The 24,131-nt window shown below is 35.2% G+C and overlaps 1 protein-coding gene and 1 non-coding gene across 2 annotated transcripts in view; both read right to left on the bottom strand.

Annotated features, from left to right (window-relative positions):
* LOC140745954 (probable ATP-dependent RNA helicase DHX35) overlaps positions 1-24,131 on the bottom strand; it is a 56,227-nt gene that overhangs the window by 5,501 nt on the left and 26,595 nt on the right. The window contains exons 3-13 of the mRNA XM_073077942.1: positions 19,859-20,023; positions 15,252-15,332; positions 13,150-13,209; positions 12,435-12,594; positions 9,607-9,704; positions 8,771-9,017; positions 5,188-5,329; positions 4,620-4,739; positions 3,326-3,492; positions 1,158-1,285; positions 95-241 (exon numbers count right to left, since the gene is read on the bottom strand). Coding sequence (XP_072934043.1) covers positions 95-241; positions 1,158-1,285; positions 3,326-3,492; positions 4,620-4,739; positions 5,188-5,329; positions 8,771-9,017; positions 9,607-9,704; positions 12,435-12,594; positions 13,150-13,209; positions 15,252-15,332; positions 19,859-20,023 — 1,515 coding nt within the window. The remainder of the gene's footprint in view (positions 1-94; positions 242-1,157; positions 1,286-3,325; positions 3,493-4,619; positions 4,740-5,187; positions 5,330-8,770; positions 9,018-9,606; positions 9,705-12,434; positions 12,595-13,149; positions 13,210-15,251; positions 15,333-19,858; positions 20,024-24,131) is intronic.
* Positions 10,967-11,038, bottom strand: TRNAA-CGC (transfer RNA alanine (anticodon CGC)). Its single transcript has one exon. It is a non-coding gene; the product is annotated as a tRNA-Ala (tRNA).

Genomic DNA, 24,131 nt, shown 5'->3' with positions numbered 1-24,131 from the left:
TAGTCCAGGGGTATCAACACATCTGTCAAGATTTCATTCTTTATTTAATCCCTTATAAAGAAGTATATTTTCAAAAATATACTAAAACATGTACCTTTTCCATAACTCTATGATTCAAATACATTTTCTGACACCAGTCTTTACACGCCTTTTTAGCTCTTTTTTCGTCGTTATACGAATTTTTCACTTTTAAATACGCGTCGAATATATTTAAATACATTATTAAGTCTCCTTCTGCTACCTGAAATAATAAATTAAATATTAGCCTTTTCCTTTAATTTGTCATATATCATTACATTCCACAATTTGATTCTTAAAAGCGACACTATCTTATGATGGAATAATACAGGATGTGTTTCTTTTTTCAAAATGAACTAGTTCGATTCCCGGCTAGGGAAAAATATATTTAAAAACGAATGATGCAGTTTTAGTTTTAACTTTACGTGCTATTTTCAGCATTTATCGCCAATCCTCATAGTTTCTGATTTGGCCCTGAAGGCCTATTTGAAAAATTCATCCTGAATAACTGTATATAGACGGCAGTGACCATTTATTAAAACCCGTTTGTATTACTCAATCTATCCATTGTTTTGTCTTCCAAAGATTGTCATATGACAATTTCTTCATACAAGACATTTTCAAATTTAGATCTTTGGCAGGTATCCAATATTTTTTTTTTTTATAATATTGGAGTAGCAGACGAGCATGCAGTCCACCTGATGGTAAGTGGCTACTGCCGCCCATGGGCATCTGTAATCAACCCCAGATAGGATTAGATATTCCTACCTGAGGTCGGGCACAGATGCACCGCTACCCCTGAGGACTAAGCTGGAACGCCTCGGAAAAGTATGTCTCCCTTACCACACCCTTCAAACCGGAACACAGCAGCGCCTAACACTACTGTTATTAGGTAGAAATAGGTGCGGCGGTGGTGCCGCCGGAGTCGAACCACAGAGGGTTCTACCACCTTAAATTGCTTATTAATGATGAGTTTTAGTGGATTGGATGCTTTTTTTCTACTAATAAATCGTAAAAAGAACAACCGATGGAATCTGGGAAATAATATATCGTAAAAAAAGAACACAACCGATGGAATCTGGGATCGCACCCTGAACCGTCTGCACGTAGAATATAAAAACTAAAAAACTAAATAGTACCTCAAAATTGTTCCTCCTTGAGATCTTAGCTGCGATATTCTCCTTCCCAGCGCCTTGCTTAATAAAAACATTATCCACTTGTAGAAAAGACGCTATTGACAACGCTTCATCTATACAACCATATTCCGCTGAAATTATTATAATATCATTAATATTATGTGTAAACTCTATATAACGGCACTGAAGAATTTTGAATCACACAAAAAAGTTTAAACATGTCGTTAAACTAACGCTATGTAAAAAAGCGTACTATAAAGTAAGTGATTATTTGACTGACAAAACGGTGTGATCTGAATTAGCTCCAGCTCCACATGTACCATTACGTTAAGTTAACATTGTCAAAAACATTTTTTTTAAAGATGTGTGTTATGGAGTTTCTTTCGCCGCTTCTTCTCCATAACGAAACACCTTGTGAAGTGGTGGTAGTTGCTTTGACATTCAAAAAGTGATCTGTAAAGAACCTATTTTGAATAAAAAATTTTGATTTGATTTGATTTGAAGGGACTGTGCATTTTATGGCGTTATAGAGAGTGGTCGTTAAATGGAGAGAAGAAAAATCAGAATTAGAAAAAGAAAAAGTTTATTTCAGTCTAGTGTTAGTAGTTATGTACATAAAAAAGACTGTCTTTGTCTGACGTCTTTTGCTGCACCAGTAATTTTGTTGTATTTTTTTTATTATTTTATTCATATCTTCTGATATTGAGGCATCTTGGTGACAAAGGAAGTAATTTTCCAATAATTTTGATTTTGATAATAAAGCAACAAAAGAACGTACACAGGTGCGCAGTTTTTTCTAATTTTAGCAACTTAAAAGGTACTTTTTATTACTCAATTGTGGTCGTTATTGAGAGTGGGTGTAATGCTATGTAGAGTGTATCATTGTATGGAATACAAGCTAAACTAACTAAGCCAATTGTTTTCGACGCTTTAGAGAGTTTGTCGTTAAATCGAGTGACGTTACATGGAGTTTACACTGTATTTTTTTGTTATACGAGGCGTTATAAATTAGTTATCTTATAATATACAAGTGGCAAGCATGCACCTGATGGTAAGCTACTGTCGCCCATGGACATCATTAATCAACCCCAGATAAGATTAGATTCCAACCTGAGATCGGTTACAAATGCGTTGCTACCCCTGAGGACTAAGTTAGAACGCCTCGGGTAAGTATGTCTCCCTTACCACAGCCTTCAAACCAGAATACAGGAGCGTTTAAAATATATCATCCAAATAACTTTTTTCTACCTATTTTAGTCCTTGGGAATAACAACGCATCTGTATCCGATCTAAGGTAGTACTCTAATTCTATCTAGAGTTGGTTTCGGATGTTCATGATCGACAGTGGCCACTTATCATCAGTTGAACTACATGCTCGTTCGCTACTTCTATATTATATAAAACAAATATATTATTATATGTATAGAAATAAATATTTTTAATAAATAAGTTTGTTTTATAATCAAATTTTAATATAAGTTTATTTTTCGCATTCTTTTCATCAAACTCTTTCATTTGATACCTATAATGATGGATAAAAAATGATAAGTCTGCCATCATAAGGAGTCCGCCATATTGTATTAAGAATGACATTACTAAGTTTATTATTGTATAGTCTGATTCATAATTAGGTAACCAAAATGTAAAAAAAGTAATGTCACTGTCAAAATTAACAAGAAACAAAAACTTTAACAAATTCAACGAAAAACGAAAACTTTATCAAATATACACAATTTAACAAACGTATTATGTAAACGAGAAAACATTTAAGTTCGATCACAATCACGAAAATGAATAATATCAGCTACGAATCTTAAAAATGACGGCTCAAGAAATGTTTTGGATTCCGATTGTGTTACCATTATCACATTTTAATTTTCTACCATAAACTTTGTTTTTTATTATTATTACTGTATGGAACGAAATTGATATGATGTAAATATTAGAAAATGTGAATTAATTTTAATTTATTTAGATTATAATTTTATTATTGTTGTATTACTTTAATATCGACAAAAATAAGAAACTACCATTTGAAATATATTTTCTTGATAGGTCAACACCTTTGTTTACATTTTGGACACCTAATTATGAATCAGAGTATAGGCTTGTAAAAACGAAGTTAAAACCTAAAATAAAACTACTTAAGTTTAAGTTTAAGCATATCTTACCACTACTACACACAAACTTAGCACACATAGGTTTCAAGGGTAACTCAGCCATGTACGCCCCTAGGTCTGGAGTTAGGTCTCCTAACTTGTCTATAGCCTTTAGGGCGTATAGGGTTTCTAGGCCGGAGAGAAGACTCTTAGCAGGTGGCGGAGTCGGGAATGTAAATCTGAAAACAACAGAATTAAGATTTAAGTCTTAATAATGTAAATGTTTTATGACGGTATACTATTTATTATTACGTCTAGGTTGGGTTATATTAATTATTAATTGCCAGCATAGATTAGTAAAGATTACTCACTCCTGACAAGAAAATGAAACCCGTTTTGAGAATTGAAATAGTTGCGTAAAAAAGTTTTGCCACGTCTCCGTGCTAAAATGTCCCTAAAATATTTGAAATAATTATTTATTTATTATGTAATTTACGCAGTATGAGAATTCAAAAAAAGGACTTACTAATAAGCCGTTTGTGGCTTCATTCAATTTCGAGGCGGCGAAGTATCTTTACTAATCTATGATTGCCAACAATTAAAAGCAGTTATAGTAAGGCCGAGTTTTATAACCACTATTGGTTATGAAACTCGGCCTCTTGATCGAGGGCCCGAGGTGCAAATCCCAGGCTCATTCTCTGATTTTTCAAATTTATGTATAGATTTATAATAGAAATAAAATTATCACTTGCTATAACGGCTAAGGAAAACATCCTGAGGTAACCTGCACACCTGAGAAAGCTACTTTATTCTGGTTTGCAAGATGTGGTAAGGGAGGTATACTTATGCGAGACATTTTAGCTTAGTCCTCAGGGGCAGCATGGTATCTGTTGCCAACCTCAGGTAGGATTGTTATCCTGTCTTAGGTTGATCACAAATTTCAATGCACGGTAATATTCACTTTACATCAGGTGGACTTAATGCCCGTCTTTTTTTTATAATATAGGAGTAGCAGACGAGCATGCAGTCCACCTGATGGTAAGTGGCTACTGCCGCCCATGGACATCTGTAATCAACCCCAGATAGGATTAGATATTCCTACCTGACGTCGGCCACAGATGCGCCGCTACCCCTGAGGACTAAGCTGGAACGCCTCGGAAAAGTCTGTCTCCCTTACCACACCCTGCAAACCGGAACACAGCAACGCATAACACTGCTGTTATTAGGTAGAATTAGGTGTGGCGGTGGTGCCGCCGGAGTCAAACCACAAAGGGTTCTACCACCTTCAAACCGTCTGCTATTATATTCATTATTTTTAATAATATAGGAGATATTATTAAAAAACAAATAATTTTACAATAGTTACCTTAAAACATTGCTTATTCCTAACGCCTTTAGTTGTAGAAGCATTGATGATAGATCACTTCTAGACATTTCTGGAGGGATGCTGGCTGGTAGCTTCTCGTACTCTTCTTCTGTGTATAACCTTAAAACAATACCATTATTCTTTATTTTTCAAAAATCATATTATCGTAATCGTTTTCTGAAAATTGTGCTATTATATATCTGGTATTAACATCATAAACTTGATTATGGTGTTGATTTTAGATTTCGTTGTGAAAAAATAACCTTCATATGTTTTCCAAACGCCGAAAAAATATTGCTTTAAAACGAAATCTACTGTATTAGTTATCCTTATTACATTTTCGTACATTACACAACCTACAGGCTTTTTTCCCTTTTATTTCTTACTTTTTCCTATTTTTAATGACTGAATAATGTAAATTTTTCATATAAAAATAATTCGAAGCTATAATATAAGTCGATTTATATACAAAATACAACATTTCATATCTTTTTCATATTTCATACGTCACAAATACATTTTTTAACTTTTACCTTTTATCTTTTGTTATCTTAGCTTATCTTTTTACCTGTAACACTTCCCGCGGCTGGTCCTACCAGCTCTACCAGCTCTCTGGGTGCTATTGTTCTTCGATATGGGTGTAACACATATGCACTCAACACCGACCGCTGGGTCGAAGTATGGTAGCTTGTGGAAACCGCTGTCTATTACTGTAACAATTATTTAGTGGTTCAATTGATGTTTTCTGGATTTAGGCAAAATTAGTGTATAGACAATACTAATTCTAGATTTAAGCAGAGTTGGTATAAAAAGAATTAGGAAATAAATTAGAAAAATTTGCTAAAACGCTTAAAAATATTTTGCCTAATTGTACAATCTGTTTAGAAAAAAGCTCCTACAACAAAATTTTGTATTATTTTGTATCATTATTTTTTTTATTATTTTAAAAAACAAGTATTTCTTGGTTTGGACATTTTGGCATATTACTATTAATTTTATTTTTACCTTAAATATTATACAACATTAGTTTCTCTCTCTCCCACTTTTTTATTTTGTCTTGTAAAGTTTCTTCATTGATGCTTTGTATTTAAATACTCATTAATTTATTTTGATTAATTTTATTAAGTAATCTATAATTTTCGTAACAATATATTATATTTCATGATTTTACATTTTTATGACGTCATAAAACTATAGTGAGTCAAGTAATTTATTATTGTCATCCAAGTATTAGACAATATTAATTTTAACGATTTTTTTATTTTCACTTTTGTCTATTATCTTATTGGTGTTTATTTTTGCTCACTAAGCGCACGTAGTGTAGCAGCCAAGTTCAGTAGTTTTTTTTTTAAATTGACTCAAAAGCTCACCATACATAACCCCGGGTATGGTAACACTAGTCTCCGCTATATTGGTGGCTAACACCACCTTCCTGACATTCCTCTCCGCCGTCTGGAACACCTTGATCTGCTTGTAGTGTGGCAAGCTACCGTACATGGGAACTACCGACATGTTCGCAGATTGTATGCCACTTGGGTACTTTATATATTTTTATTTTATTACTTTTATAGCTTGTTTATTTAGGATTTCCATGTATATACTCAGTAATTTATTTTTATTAATAAGTAATCGGTATATTTAGTTAATAAAATAGTAAATTTAATCTAGCCATAAATAATTTTCGTAACAATTAAAGTTAAATTTCACAATTTTACGTTTTTACGAGGTCGTTAAACTATAGAAAATCAAATGATTTATTTTAATCGGCATCCAAATATTAGACAAAATTAAATTTAGCGATTTTTTTTAATTTTCATTTTTGTGTATTATATTATTAGATTGTTTTTTTTGTTTCTCACAAAACGCACGTAGTGTAGCAGCCAAGTTCAGTCAATATTTTTTTTAGAAATTGATTCAAAAGCTCACCATACATAACCCCGGGTATGGTAACACTAGTCTCCGCTATATTGGTGGCTAACACCACCTTCCTGACATTCCTCTCCGCCGTCTGGAACACCTTGATCTGCTTGTAGTGTGGCAAGCTACCGTACATGGGAACTACCGACATGTTCGCAGATTGTATGCCACTTGGGTACTTTATATATTTTTATTTTATTACTTTTATAGCTTGTTTATTTAGGATTTCCATGTATATACTCAGTAATTTATTTTTATTAATAAGTAATCGGTATATTTAGTTAATAAAATAGTAAATTTAATCTAGCCATAAATAATTTTCGTAACAATTAAAGTTAAATTTCACAATTTTACGTTTTTACGAGGTCGTTAAACTATAGAAAATCAAATGATTTATTTTAATCGGCATCCAAATATTAGACAAAATTAAATTTAGCGATTTTTTTTAATTTTCATTTTTGTGTATTATATTATTAGATTGTTTTTTTTGTTTCTCACAAAACGCACGTAGTGTAGCAGCCAAGTTCAGTCAATATTTTTTTTAGAAATTGATTCAAAAGCTCACCATACATAACCCCGGGTATGGTAACACTAGTCTCCGCTATATTGGTGGCTAACACCACCTTCCTGACATTCCTCTCCGCCGTCTGGAACACCTTGATCTGCTTGTAGTGTGGCAAGCTACCGTACATGGGAACTACCGACATGTTCGCAGATTGTATGCCACTTGGGTACTTTATATATTTTTATTTTATTACTTTTATAGCTTGTTTATTTAGGATTTCCATGTATATACTCAGTAATTTATTTTTATTAATAAGTAATCGGTATATTTAGTTAATAAAATAGTAAATTTAATCTAGCCATAAATAATTTTCGTAACAATTAAAGTTAAATTTCACAATTTTACGTTTTTACGAGGTCGTTAAACTATAGAAAATCAAATGATTTATTTTAATCGGCATCCAAATATTAGACAAAATTAAATTTAGCGATTTTTTTTAATTTTCATTTTTGTGTATTATATTATTAGATTGTTTTTTTTTGTTTCTCACAAAACGCACGTAGTGTAGCAGCCAAGTTCAGTCAATATTTTTTTTAGAAATTGATTCAAAAGCTCACCATACATAACCCCGGGTATGGTAACACTAGTCTCCGCTATATTGGTGGCTAACACCACCTTCCTGACATTCCTCTCCGCCGTCTGGAACACCTTGATCTGCTTGTAGTGTGGCAAGCTACCGTACATGGGAACTACCGACATGTTCGCAGATTGTATGCCACTTGGGTACTTTATATATTTTTATTTTATTACTTTTATAGCTTGTTTATTTAGGATTTCCATGTATATACTCAGTAATTTATTTTTATTAATAAGTAATCGGTATATTTAGTTAATAAAATAGTAAATTTAATCTAGCCATAAATAATTTTCGTAACAATTAAAGTTAAATTTCACAATTTTACGTTTTTACGAGGTCGTTAAACTATAGAAAATCAAATGATTTATTTTAATCGGCATCCAAATATTAGACAAAATTAAATTTAGCGATTTTTTTTAATTTTCATTTTTGTGTATTATATTATTAGATTGTTTTTTTTGTTTCTCACAAAACGCACGTAGTGTAGCAGCCAAGTTCAGTCAATATTTTTTTTAGAAATTGATTCAAAAGCTCACCATACATAACCCCGGGTATGGTAACACTAGTCTCCGCTATATTGGTGGCTAACACCACCTTCCTGACATTCCTCTCCGCCGTCTGGAACACCTTGATCTGCTTGTAGTGTGGCAAGCTACCGTACATGGGAACTACCGACATGTTCGCAGATTGTATGCCACTTGGGTACTTTATATATTTTTATTTTATTACTTTTATAGCTTGTTTATTTAGGATTTCCATGTATATACTCAGTAATTTATTTTTATTAATAAGTAATCGGTATATTTAGTTAATAAAATAGTAAATTTAATCTAGCCATAAATAATTTTCGTAACAATTAAAGTTAAATTTCACAATTTTACGTTTTTACGAGGTCGTTAAACTATAGAAAATCAAATGATTTATTTTAATCGGCATCCAAATATTAGACAAAATTAAATTTAGCGATTTTTTTTAATTTTCATTTTTGTGTATTATATTATTAGATTGTTTTTTTTGTTTCTCACAAAACGCACGTAGTGTAGCAGCCAAGTTCAGTCAATATTTTTTTTAGAAATTGATTCAAAAGCTCACCATACATAACCCCGGGTATGGTAACACTAGTCTCCGCTATATTGGTGGCTAACACCACCTTCCTGACATTCCTCTCCGCCGTCTGGAACACCTTGATCTGCTTGTAGTGCGGCAAGCTGCCATACATGGGAACTACCGACATGTTCGCAGATTGTATGCCACTCGGAAAGTGTTTTCGGTGTCTATTCTGTTCGTTGTTCGCGTCTGCGTATGTTCGTAGTGTCTCTAGGGCTGTTAAAATTTCTTCCTGGAAATATATAACAAACAATATATAACAAATATTATTGAGTACATGCCTAAGGAGTGAAACTTATACAAAATAAAAAAAAACACATTTATTAAAAAATAAAATAATTAACATTACTTATTGGTAGCGTGTAAAACTTAAACTTAGTCAACTATATATTGATTATTTTTTTAATTTATCGGTGTTGAAAAATTCACTATAATTATTTTTCGTAAAAAAACTAAAAGAAGTATAACTTCTCTAAAATTATTTTTTTTACAGTTAAATCAGAACTGTCCGAGGTTCGAACCCCAAACCTATAACTAAAGATACCAAATATCAACTACATCTCATATATAAAATTCTCGTGTCACAATGTTAGTTACCGTACTCCTCCGAAACGGCTTTACTAATTTTCACCAAATTTTATATGCATATTCAGTAGGTCTGAGAAGCGGCTACTATCTATTTTTCATACCCCTAAGTGATAAGGGCTGTTCACCCTTAACAATTGTTTATTTATATGGCAACACAACGTTTGCTGGGACAGCTAGTTAATAATATACAAAACTAATCTGACTCACACTTGACTCATCAAGAAAATACTCACTTGTGACGTCAAAAAGGCCAATATGTCCCCAAAAGGCTCATTTTCATGTATCTTTATAACTGTGTCTACCGTGGCTTTCACGTAATCTGGTACTGGTTCTAAAAAAATAAAGAAATTAATCTATAAATATCTAAAAATAATAACTAATATACTAATACAAGGCAGTGATAGCCCAGTGGTTAAGAAACTCGGCCTCTCGATCGAGCGGTCCGAGGTTCAAATCCCAGGCACGCACCTCTGATTTTTCGAAATTATGTTGCGTATATTAGAAATTAATTATCACTTGCTAAAATCGGTGAAGGAAAACATCGTGAGGAAACCTGCATACCTGGGAGATTTATATAAAATAATCTCAAAGGTATGTGAAGTCTACCAATACGCACTTGGCCAGCGCGGTGGACTATGGCCTAATCCTTCTCATTCTGAGAGGAGACCCGTGCCCAGCAGTGGGACAATAATGGGTTGATGATGATGATGAATAATTATTATATGAGACGTGATAGCTTAGCGGTTGAAACTCGGCCTCTCGCTCGAGAGGTTCAAATCCCAAGTTATGTGCGTTATAAAAATTAATTATCACTTGCTTAAACGGTGAAGGAAAAGATCGTGAGCAAACTTGCATACTTAAGAAATATAAAAGAAAAAGTTTTCAAACTTTTTTTTTTGTAATGTAGGAGTAGCAGACGAGCATGCAGTCCATCTGATGGTAAGTGCCTACTGCCGCCCATGGACATCTGTAATCAACCTCACATTCGATATTCCTACCTGAGTTCTACCACAGATGCGCCGCTACCCCTGAGGACTAAGCTGGAACGTCTCGGAAAAGTCTGTCTCCCTTACCACACCCTTCAAACCGGAACACAGCAGCGCCTAACACTGCTGTTATTAGGTAGAAATAGGTGTGGCGGTGGTGCCGCTGGAGTCGAACCACAAAGGGTTCTACCACCTTCATATGGTATGTGAAGTCTACCAATGGCGAATATATGAGGTGATCTTAGTCCTCATAGGCAACGCATCTGTGATCGGCTTCAGGAAGAACCTATTCTATTAAGTTAAGATTAAAACTACTTCGCAACAATCCGCTACAAATATGTATATATTTTAAACCATGCAGTTCTAGAACCTATTCTATAAGTCCGTATGAAATTCACGCTTTGGGTACGGAACCCTAAAAATAAAAAAAATTGGTCGTACGGAACCCTCTGTGTGCGAGTGCGACTCGCAGTTACCAATTATTTTTAATAACAATAAAAGAAAATAAAATAAAATTAAAACTAATAAGATAAAATTAAAACTAGTAAGAAATTAAAAAAAAAACATTAATAATAATTTATTAAAAAGGACGTGCGATTCAATCGTATGGAGGTGCTGGGATTTGAACCCAGGACTTTCAGCATGCGAAGCAGACACTCTACCACTGAGTTACACCCCCGTGTGAGGTAAAGTACGAAATTATGATACCCATATTTCGACCCATCCTACGTCATCATCATCAACGTCATCAACCCATTACTGTCCCACTGCTGTGCACGGGTCTCCTCTCAGAATGAGAAGAACCAGGCCACAGTCCACCGCGCTGGACAAGTGCGTATTGGTAGACTTCACATACCTTTGAGATTTTTTTTTTTTATAAATCTCTCAGGTATGCAGGTTTCCTCACGATGTTTTCCTTCACCGTTTAGCAAGCGATAATTCATTTCTAATACGCACATAACGTTGAAAAATCAGAGGTGCCTGCCTGCGATTTGAAACTCGGACCCCTCGATCGAAATGGCCGAGTTTCTTAACCACTAGGCTATCTAGGCTAGGCTTATAATTGTCCCTGTAGTTCCGGGACTAGAATAGGGCTACGGTATCCTCTGCCTGTCGTAAGAGGCGACTAAAAGGGGGCTTCCGGGGTTGCGGGCGGCAAGAGTGGGAGCTCGAACCGCCCGGACAGCGACCCCGGGAAGGACGACGGTAAGTGTGGTCGCATACCGTCGTATATACCAGATGGTGTGGCGAGCGAAGCTCACCTGGGCGGAGCCCGACGGGGCAACGCGCTAAGAGGACTCCGGTTGCGTTCCTTTGGAGATCCCGGAGCCCTCTACGCAGCGCTGAGGACGGCCACCGGGGGGGTTTTAGTGCGGTAAAAATCCCACATAACTCGGCGTCGCTCCCACGTCGCCGGGTACCTTTTGAAGGTTTCCCCCTCGACAAAAAAAAAAAAGGCTAGGCTTATAATACTACCGTCCTACGTACAATATCGTAACCCTTATCGAAACCTTTTCATTGCATAAATTGCCTTATTTTAATGTTTTATCGACACAAGTAACGTTATAAAGCGTATAAAATAAAAATATATCCTGTATATGAATGATTAATATATGAATAAAAAACGAATAATGAATAACCTTTACTAAGTCTAACAAAAAAAATATAAATACTTGTAGAACAAAACGTCCGCTTTCGAAAGATTTGAAATAATTAGCCACAAAAAATGTTAATACGCGAAATGTTTAAATTAATGAATGGCGGGAACTTAACTGCCAAATGAAATGAAATGTATTTTCTTTAAAAAATCCTTTTCCTTTAATTTGTCACATAATATTACTTCCCAGAATTTGATCCTTATAAGAGACACTATCAGATAGTAGAATAATATAGAAGGTGTATAATTTTTCAAAATGAACTCGTTCGATTCCCGGCTAGGGAAAAATATATTTAAAAAAACGAACGATGCAGTTTTCGTTTTTATCACAATCAGCCTCGTAACTCCTTTCAGCACTTTTCGCTTATCATTATATTTATATTTTAGAAATTCACTGATCATTATATTTATATTTTACCTTGAACATAAAAGACGTCTATAGGATGTGTTCTCCCTTGAACAGACATAATCACAGATGTACTTTTGCCTTCCTTTCGATCCGATAAATTGAAGAAATCTTTGAGAAACTCTGCATCCATAGTCGCCGACGATATAACAAGTTTCAAATTCTTGCGTTTCTGAAAATAACAAAAAAATATTATAAAAATGTATCTGTCTGTGACATCGTAGCTCTTATAAAAATGAACCGAATGTGATTCAGTATTTTTAGGATTCCGTAGAGAAAGGGTAAAAACAAAACCCTAATACTAAGCCTCCACTGTTTGTCCGTCTGTAAGAGGGATCTATCCCTTGAACCGTAATACATAGACACTTGATTTTTTTTACAGGATACCTACGTATATCGATGGCCACTATAACAACAAATACTAAAAATAATAAATCTTAAAAATAAATGGGGGTTGCCATACAAAAATCGTAATTTTTATTTTTTTCGCTTTATCTACAGAATCGTAATAGATGTACGGTTCAAATTTACACAATGCATAAACTTCTATGGCTGCTATGATAAATAATAAATGCTCAGCATAAAAAATGGTGGTACGGAACCCTCTGTGTGCCAGTGCGACTTGCACATGGCCAATTACTTGTTTTTAAGGTGACTTTATCGAATTTATTGACTATTTTGGCTATGTTTCAAATTTTGTAATAAATTTTAATCCATTGACACTTACCTTCGCTATTTTCTTTAGCAACCCCATGAGTACATCAGTTAATTGAGTTCTTTCGTGCACCTGAAAATATAAGGTAGGGTTAGGTTAGGTTTGGTTGGTTAAATAACATTTTCAACAGCCACAAATATATCTAACGGCAAATATTTCTTACGATTCGGTGGGAGGGTGTGATTGACTTAAATAATATATGTAAGGCGCGCTTAATCCTTATGAGTGGCAACTCATCTGTGATCGGCTTTAGGTAGGTTTTCTTGTGAACCTTGTGAAAAAACCAGACCCAAAAAAATCATAATTTAGATGTCGTAATTATTAAGCTTTTGTGTTTGCCATTTGACCACGGAACCCTAAAAGACAACCTTTATATAAGATCGACGTAGCACAAAATTATAAGGGTTCCATGTTTTGCCATTTAACAACGGAAAAGTCAACATTTATATTGATATAAGGGACCAGGAAATATTTAAATGCTTTCTGTGTTTTTATATTTAACCACGGAACCCCATAATCCTTCTCATTCTGAGCGGAGACCCGTTGTTGATGATGATGAACCCATTACTGCCCCACTGCTGGGTACGGGAGTAATGGGTTGATGATGATGATGATTTAAAATTTAAAACTAAAACCATTATAGTACCGGAGTATATTTTAATGATTTCTGTGTTCTCATATTTAACCACGGAACCCTAAAGTAACAAAGTAATAACAAAAGTATTTAAAACCAAAACCAATGTAATGATATCATCGTCGTGTCACTTACACATGTCGTGACTCATACGTATTGTAATTACTGTGCTTATGGCGCCCACGAGTTCTATTTATGTACTCTACTAGGATTGTCACCTATTTAAAAATCTATTTTTACAAGGACATTGTGAAAAAAATATTAAAAAAAAAAAATAATCGGCCAAGTGCAAGTCGTATCTGCACCCGGAGAGTTCCGTACCACCAAAAATTTATTTTTAGTATTTTTTACTATATTTAAAATGAATATTTAAAAATTTGAGTTATCTACCTATTACAGTTCAACAGATTTTCTTGTATGGCCACCTTCATTTATAATAATATTTTTTTAGTATATGTTGTTATAGGGGCAACCATTACAAACACTGTAAAAAAATCAAGCTTCTATCTACTCATATTACGGTTCACGAGATAGAGCCTTGTGACAGACCTACAGACAAGTGAGGCTTAATAATAAGGTTCCGTTTTTAGCAATTTGGTACGGAACCATAAAAATCTACCTAAATATAATAAAAACAAAAAGCTCACTGCTTTAAAATATTTACTGAAAAGGGTAGTAATGTAATACTTATAATATACTTTTTGTAATTAATTTTGTTATATATTGTACGTACCTACAATTGGCAAAAATATTGTCATTTTTTATAGTACGAATGGCAACCCTACTTAATTAGTATTGTTTTATATAGTACATTCGATTGCCTAAAATATTGCATTACATTTATTATAGTAGTTACGGGTGACAACCCTACCTACGAGTCTGGACGGTCGGTTTACTCAGACACCGGAGTTCCAGGTTCAATTCTCGGGGAAATAGTAAATTTGGATTTCTGTTCCGGGGCACCCGCGATCAAAGAGTTATTATTTTTACCTACCAATTAATATTTTATAATAAAAAATCTTTATAAGTTTTTCATGATAAGAAACAATTTTTTATGGATACATAAATTAATTTTATGTTATAACTAACATATAAATTGTAATATGTTTTGTAAAGATTTTTTTTGTATAATGGTAACTTTAATAATGGAGGGCTATATCACCAAATATTAAAAATAAAAAAGTTTAAAAACGAATGGGGGTTGTCATACAAGAAATCGCTATTTTTCGGTGTTTCTCGTTTCATCTATGGAACTGTAATAGACCATTTTTTACAATACATTCACTTTTATAGCTGTTTTATATATAACTAATACAAAAAAATAAGGATACGGAACCTTCCGTTTGCGTGTTCGACTCGAACTTAGCCAATTTTACTTTGCGAGTACGGATCCCTTAGCCGAGCTGATCCGAGCATTAGGCTTCCGGGAAATCTGGCAAAACGCCAATTCTTTTCATAAACTCAATCCTATTAACCTCACCTCATCCAACATTATACAAGAATACTGCATCAGGAGCGGCGAAGCGAAAACCTCTCGAAGTAGTACGCCTTCAGTCATGAACTGAAATTAAAAATCAATACGAATTATTTACATTTCAATGGGCACGAGAATGTTATAAGATATTCAGAGTAGGCAAAAGAATATAAAGGCAGATTGAAAGTTGATAAAACCAGTTTTGAAGGTGGTATGACTTCGGCGGCACCGCCGCTGCACCTATTTCTGCCTAATAACAGCAGTGTTAACTGCTGTGTTCTGGTGTGAAGGATGTGGTAAGGGAGACATACTTTTCCGAGGTATTCCAGCTTAGTCCTCAGGGGTAGCGGCGCATCTCTGGCCGACCTCAGATAGGAATATTTTATCCTATCTGGGATTAATTACAGATGTCCATGAGCGGCAGTAGCCACTTACCATCAGGTTGACTGCATGCTCCTCTGCTACTATTATATTATAAAAAAAAACAATTTTGAAGTTAGAACCCTCTGTTTTTCGACTCCGGCGGCACCACCGCTACACCTATTTCTGTCTAATAACAGTGTTAAGCGCTTTGAAGCTTTGAAGGGTGTGGTAAGGTTGTATACATGTCAAAGGCGTTCTAACTTAATCATCAAAGGTAACAACGCACCTGTTGCCAAACCAAGTTAAGAATCTAATCTTATCGGAGGTTGATTATAGATATCCATGTACGGCATGCATCAGGTGGACTACATGCCTTAAAAAAGCGTATTCATCATAAATAAGGTATATTCATTATTTTTTAACCTGTAGCATTCCACAACCGGTAAAAAAAAACCCTATCAATGTAGAAAGCCATTGTTAGCCATTTCTCTTTCATAGCATTCGTTCTTGACTGTTTTTTAAACAATATCCATTGTTGAGCCAAAGGTGTATACCTACGCCTTGAAGATCTTAAAAAATAAATGGCACGATTGTTGAGGCTATCTTGTTCTTGCGTATAAAAATATAGTCATGGACATCTGTAATCAACCATATAAGATTAAAGTCCTGAGCACAGCCGAGATGCGATGCTACCCCTGAGGACTAAATAAGAACGCCTTTAATAAGTATTACGCACACCTATTTCTGCCTAATAACAGCAGTATTATGCGCTGCTGTGTTCCGTTTTGAAGGGTGTGGTAACGGAGACAACTTTTCCGAGGCGTTCCAGCTTAGTCCTCAGGGTAGAGGCGCATCTGTGGCCGACCCCAGGTAGGAATATCTAATCCCATCTGGGGTTGATTACAGGTGTCCATGGGCGGCAGTAGGCACTTACCATCAGGTAGACTGCATGCTCGTCTGCTACTCCTATATTATAAAAAAAAGTATTTCTCGCTTACCACACCTTTCAAACCAGAACACAGCAACACTTAATACTTCTGTTATTAGGTAGAAATAGGTGTGGCGGTGGTGCCTCCGGAGTCGAACCACAAAGAGTTCTACAACCTACAAACCCTACCCTCAAATATCAGATTAAAAACTGGTTTTATAACTGAAATAAAATTTACCAAAATTGTCATTTTGTCCAAGCACTAAAAAGTTAGACGCAGTGATAGCCTAGTGGTTAAAAAACTTGGCCTCTTGATCCGAGGTTCAAATCCCAGGCACGCACCTCTGACTTTTCCAAGTTGCAATGTGCATATTATAAATAAAATATCATTTGCTTAAACGGTGAAGGAAAACATCGTGAGGAAACCTGCATACGTGAGAGATTTTTAAAAACAAAAAATATCTCACAGATATGTGAAGTCTACCAATTCGCACTTGGCCAGCGCGGTGGACTATCGCCTAATCCATCTCAATCTGAGAGGAGACCCGTGCCCAGCAGTGGGACAGTACTGGGTTGATGATGACTAAAAAGTTATAGTTTCAATCGGTGCAAAATCGTTTTATTCTTTGCAAAAGAAAAAAAAACTATAATTTATAAATTATTATTTCCTTTTTGAAGAAATTCAATGTATCAACTGCAAATCTAGGAACACTTGAAACTTATACATAGTATAAACAATTTTCGTCATTAAAATAATAAGAATGAATATGCTATAACAAGTTTTACGGAGAACGCGGAGATATAAACTTGATATCTCCTATAGAATTATAGTGCCCTGGTACTGCATGGTACCATATGGTACTTTATAATACGTGTTTGAAATTTAAACAGATGTTTGTTTAAAGTTTGAAGTATATTTCTTGTAATACGACCCCCGTGACAAGGTTACCATACCGGTCTGACACGCAAAGGGTCCCGGGTTCGATCCCCGGTCAGACAAATATCTAAAATATGAATTTATATTCCTGTTTCTGGGTCTAGACTAGGGTTGTTGCGAATATCAGCATCAGCGTCAGCATCCGCTGATTATCAGCTTTCTTTTGAATATCAGCATCAGCATCCGCATCCGCAACAAAAGATGCTGATATTTAATGCTGATATTGAAATTGTAAAGTGTTCGTTGAAGGCGGGACCGAGCTTAAATCACGTGGTTTTAGCCAATCACAGAAGTTTATAAACACAAGTTGTCATCAAACAATCATTCGATTGTATTGACAACGTAATCTGGTCAGACATCAATAACTTTCGATCATAGTTCAATCAATCAATAACAGAATTATGTATTCAATTCATAATGCCACATTCAGTGAAAAGTGCAATATGACCAAATATTTCGTTATTGAACAAAGATACGACACAGTTAGTTTTTGTAAAAAAAATAACAAATAAATGCCGACTTCTGTGTCACTGCAAAGTGGAGGGTAGCTGAAGTGGATGTTGGTTTGGTACATGGTTCTGAAGTCGGTGCTAAGTATATTTCGTTGGATAACTGCGTAAACAGCGTGTTCAATATGAGCGCCGGCTTCGGAGATATGTGCTGAGCCAAAATTTGTTTAAGTTGATTTTTGCTTTGTAGTGACATGGAAGTCGATTGTATTTTTTAATTATTTTTTTTTCACCTTTTTTAGTGATGACATACTAAAAATCTTACAAATGCACTAGTCGCCCTTACGATTTTTGAAAGTTCCCCTCGATTTCTCTGGTCTGCCATCATCAGACCCTTATTTTCTTATAATGGAACTACTCGTACTTTGGAAATGTCTTTTTTTCCAACAAAATAAAAATCATCCAGTTCGGTTCATAAACGACGAAGTTATCCGCGAACAAACATAAAAAAGACATATATACGGTAGAATTGAGAAACCGCCTCATTTTGTGAAGTTGGTTAAAAAATACTATTCTCATAAGGGACGTACAAATACCTCAGTATAAAATATATTTATATTTAGTATTTTTAAATATCAGCATCAGCATCAGCTGATATTAATCTGAAAAAATCAGCATCAGCATCAGCATCAGCTGATCTAGTAAAAACCTGCATCAGCAACAACCCTGGTCTAGACCCATCTAGATGTCTGTGACACCCACGATACAGGTAATTCTAGCGTGTCTAAAATGTTGTTTCACTGGAGTATGATGCCCTGGTACTTTAACATAATGATCAATTTTAATGGGCTTCAGTAGCCAATAGTTTTTGGCTACTGCTGTATTCCGCGTTGGTAAGGTAGACATAGGTACTTAGTTCGCAGGGGTAGCAACGCATCTGTTGCCGATCTCAGATAGAAATCTAATTTTATCTGGGGTTGACTACAGGTGCCCATGGGTAGCAGTAGCCACATACCAGGTGGATATCATGCTTGTTTGCTACTTCTATATTATAAAATGACGCTATGGTATAGTCCCCGCCAAACTGCTAGTCCGCTCTGAAGATGTTGCGAGCAGGTGTAGTCATAAAATTTGTTATGGCGACGCGATTCATTTCTATATTCAGAGCGGACTAGATCTTATACACCATAATTGACAAATCGCGTGGGCATCACTGCCCAGTATAGAGAACACGCAACCTTATTCAATAATTACAAACAACTTTCAAAACCTAATCACATAAAAGACCTCACAAAGGTAGTAGCGGTCCGAAACGAATTTCGGGTTTTGTGTGAAATGTCTAAATCTGTTTAATATTTTAGTATATAAAATTTTGTCTCATTGCATGGCACGGGTATCCTCTCGAACTGAGATGTAAGTAATATAATATTAGGTAATATAATCTGTGTGTTGCAATTTTCCTGTATAAAGTATTTTTTTCTTGCTTTCTACTTCTAATACTCACATAATTTGAAAAATCAGGGGTCTGGGATTAGAACCTCGAAACCGCCGATTAAGACGTCGACCACCCCTTTTTCCACCACTATGCTAGACTGCTTAGACAGCAAGACAGTAAAGGGTTAATAGTGTTAATCATACTTATAAGCAGTAATAGCCGAGGATCCGAGCTACAAATCCCAGGCGCGCACCTCGGATTTGTCAAAGTTATGGGTATTAGAAATTAATTATCACTTGCTTAAACGGTGAAGGAAAATACCGTGAGTAAACCTGCATATCTGACAAATCTTAAAAAAAAGTTTTCAAATGTATGTGAAATCCACCAGTACGCACTTGGCCAGCGCGGTGGACTACGGCCTAATCCTTCTCATTCTGAGAGGAGACCCGTGTCCAGCAGCGGAACAGTGATGATGATGAATTGATGAGTGGTAATACGTACCACAAGACCACACTCAACACTGCGAACACTTGTAGCCGCCGCGCTGTAACCAACAGTATCACCTAACGCTTCGCCCCGCTCGGCGGCCGCGCGGTTCGCGAGAGTTACCGCTGCGGCCGCGCGCGGCTGCGTCACGCAAACCCTGTGACCGATTTCGTTGAGATACTGTAACAAATAAACGAAACATATTAAAAATAACTTTTAAGATGCTTTATGCTTTGTGTATGATTCTAATTAACACGTTTTTATTAGCTTGGGTTGTATGTATCTATGTATGTACGTAACAGTAACGGAATCTTTGAACCCCATTTCTATCCACTTTGAACGTTCAGTTTAATTCAAAAATTTGAAAAAATATCAAAAACCGATGACAATACACGATTTTAATAATTTTGTACCATTGTCTTTATCAACATCCTCAGGATTAACGATTTTTGAGGCGAGAGAAAGCGCCTTAGGGAGAGTTCAGGCAAAGTTACTGGATTGATTTTTAGTTTTGAAAAATAATAATGTTATTTACCTATAACTCAAATGTACCGAAACATAATATCTATAATGCCATCTTGTAGAATGATTTTTAGGATTCGGTACTCAAAGGATAAAACGAAACCCTCCGCTGTCTGTTCGTGAGTCACAGGGCTTTATCTCTAGTGTGGGGTGCTGTTCGAAAATTAATAAGTGGTGGTGGTGGTGGTGGTGGCTCTACGCTTTTTTCACAATTATACAATTTACTGTTCCTTAATTGATTCTTAGATGGAAATTATTTTCTACTTTTTAGTTGATTTTATCATAAAAGCGTGTTTTTTAGTTTTTTGAACTATATTTATTTTTACCATGCTTTTATTAGCTTGACCTGTATGTATGAAACGCAATCTTTGAACTCAATTTTTACCCAGTTTGAACGGTCCGATTAATTTAAAATTTAGAACACTTATGAAGAACCGATGACAATAGACGATTTTAATAATTTTATCCCATTCACCTCATTAAGATCGTTAGCAATCAGGATTAACGATTTTCCTTGTGTGATTTTAGCGTGGTTTTTAGTTTTTAAACTATAATTATTGTCTTTTTTTATCGCAGTGGCACATAACTTTGAAATCTGGGAGAACAGGAATTTTTTGTCAAACATTAGTCTATCGATGATTTTACTAGTGATCTTTTATACTTTTTTGTGTTAACCCTAAATATGCTAGAAGTTATACCAACGATCGTCTACATAAGGGGGTTATCCTCGGAACTAAATTACCATTACCTTAAAACCAGTGAGCTAACCTTTAAAAGTAGGTACGTCTTTCTCAGTAGGAATAGTGAATTTCAGCTTGTAAAACAAGTTTGAACCGCAGGTACCATATTTTAGAAGTCATCTGTGTGTTTTGCAAATTTTTCTTGTATTTTTTATAACATTTATATGAACCAACTGTAACTTCGCTAATTAAACTACACAACGTTTTAATATGACTACATAATAAGTTATATATACTTTTTCGTCCAAAAAAAACACCGAAAGGAAAATAGAACGTCATTCGCGTCTATTTGCGTCATTAATAAATAATATTAAAATGAGCCAAGCTTATCTTGTTTAACAATATTAACTAAAATATTTCATTATATACAACTTGCGAACACCCACTAATTTCCGTGGCTTATTTAGTTCATTATGATAACATAAACCGTCAAAATGATTACTGGTTTTACCAACCGTTATGTATAACAACGCGTGCTTTCTAGGATAAAGAGTTTTGAGGTCGAATTATTTACATAATCACTTATATACCTGTGTAATTGTTATAAGCGTCTGCTTTGTAGTGATTTCGTACTACCGTCTATTAGTATAATTAGTATAATACATATATAAAAGTAGTCGAAATTGGAATATATTTTTTCTCTATTATGGGAGCCTCACTTACGGAGGACCTAGGGCTCCTAAATCCGGCCCTGAAAGTTAGTCTAATATAAAAAGGAATTCTTCAAGGTTCGACTCCGGAGGAACCACCGCCACGTCTATTCTTGCCTAATAACAGCAATGTTAGGCGCCGAAGCTGCTTGGCAGGATGTTCTGGTTTGAAGGATGTAGTAAGGGAGTGTGTGTATAGTGTGTAGTAAGGGAGACATATTTATCCGAGACGTTCCAACTGAATCCTCAGGAGTAGCAACGCCTCTGTAATCAAACCCAGGCTGGACACTAGTCTTATCTGGGATTGATAACAGAGGTCCATGTGCTGCACAAGCCACTTTTCAGATAGACTGCATGCTCGTCTGCTACTACTTTAATAAAATTACAATATTAGGCATTAGTTCGTACCCTAAATAATATTTTAAAAAGTGTCAATTTTGAGATCGTGAAATAGTTAAAACATGTATTAAGTCGTAAGTATCGCGTGAAACGAGTAGTATATAACTACAGTGGCATGTTATCACTTACCTACCTAATTATGTTTGCTTTTCATTACGAGGTAAATATTCATCATTTAGCCACAACAAAAAAACGTTGATATTATAGGTAAATGCAAACACAATTATAACGAGGAAAACATCGAAAAAATACCTGACTAATAACCTACATCCATAAAATATTAATATATATTTTTTTATTTTTATAATATGGGATTAGCAGACGAGCATGCAGTCCACCTGATGGTAAGTGGCTACTGCCGCCCATGGACATCTGTAATCAACCCCAGATAGGATTGGATATTCCCACCTAAGGTCGGCCACAGATGCGCCGGTCGGACAAAGGTGGTACGCCTCGGAAAAGTCTGTCTCCCTTACCACACCCTTCAAACCAGAACACAGTAGCGCTCAACGCTGCTGTTATGAGGCATACTATTTCTTCTGTGTGGCAATGGTGCCGCCGGAGTGGAACCACAATGGGCCCTACCACCTTCAAATAGTCACTTATTAACAGTTAGACTGTATGCTCATTTACTATGTCTCAGAATACAACATCACGATATAAACAAGCAAAATACACACAAAAAAAAAACAATTACATTCAAATAAACCACACACGTATCGTATTAATATGCTAATTGCTCCTTTGTACGAAAACGTCGGAAATATCAGTAAAAACAGGTAAATATTCAGTTAAACATAGTTCGTAAAAATATCGAAGTTAAAAACGAAAAACTCTACCTTTATAATTACTGATATATCTGTTAATACGAGTGATTCCTTAGTGAAATGTAACACGATAAAGATAGTTTAACACGATATAGATAGTATATTATAGTGTGCCTATTTTAGCCTCATAACAGCTGTGTTGAGCGCTGCTGTGTTCTGGTTTGAAAGGTGTGGTAAGGGAGACATACTTTCCCGAAGCGTTCCAGCTTCAGCTTCAGGAATATCTAATCCTGTCTGGGGTTGATTACAGATGTCCATTGGCGGCAGTAGCCACTTACCACCAGTTGGACTGCATGATCGTCTACTACTCCTATATTATTTAAAAAAAAAACGCACGAGCACGGGTCTCCTCTCAGAGTTACAGAGATTAGACCATAGTCCACCGCACTGGCCAAATCCAAATTGGTATACTTAACAGACCTTAGACATCTTTTTTAAAGGATTATTAAAAGTTAAAGTTCCCATAATACATATTTTGTAGACAATATTGTAAAAAGAATATAAAATGTTACATCTATGCGTTTTTCGACATAGGCTGTGTCACGAATACATTATAGTGTTTATAGCAATGACATTTTATACTAGACACGTTATACGCCCACTAACTTAAGAGAAAACTTGAGCGAAACTGCTTTGATAGCACACATGCACGTTTTTTAATTTACTTACCTTTAACTACATAGACAAATGTTCTATTAGGGACAGAGCTATTAGAACAATGTGATAAAAAAAGACAACTAGTGTTTGACCTTGCGTTTCAAGTGTACGCAAACGTAAATATTGACCATGGAATATAGTGACCAATGATTACTTACTTAAAACGGGACATCGATTTTTTTATGTCAAATACTTTTTACTTGAAAAAATATAGTTAAAAATAATAAAAAACACGCTTTTATGATAAAATTAACTAAAAAGTAGAAAATAATTTTCAATTAGGTATCATTTAAGGAACAGTAAATAGTATAATTGTGCAAAAAATGTGGGGCGCTTTATGAAAACTGATAAATGGAGCACCCCATGTTTTTTTTCACAATTATACTATTTACTGTTACTTAATTGACAATGGCAACGGTTCATTTCGGAGACAACGGCACGAATCATCGAAAAAAGGGACTGTCCCGTAAAAACGGGACGTATGGTGGCTTTC

The sequence above is a fragment of the Epargyreus clarus genome, unplaced genomic scaffold (genome assembly GCF_041222505.1).
Source record: "Epargyreus clarus isolate Ecla_fem2 unplaced genomic scaffold, WU_Ecla_fem_2.2 ptg000011l, whole genome shotgun sequence".
Lineage (NCBI taxonomy): Eukaryota > Metazoa > Arthropoda > Insecta > Lepidoptera > Hesperiidae > Epargyreus > Epargyreus clarus.
Note: the sequence above shows the minus strand (reverse complement) of the source record. Positions and strands in the feature narration are given on the sequence as shown.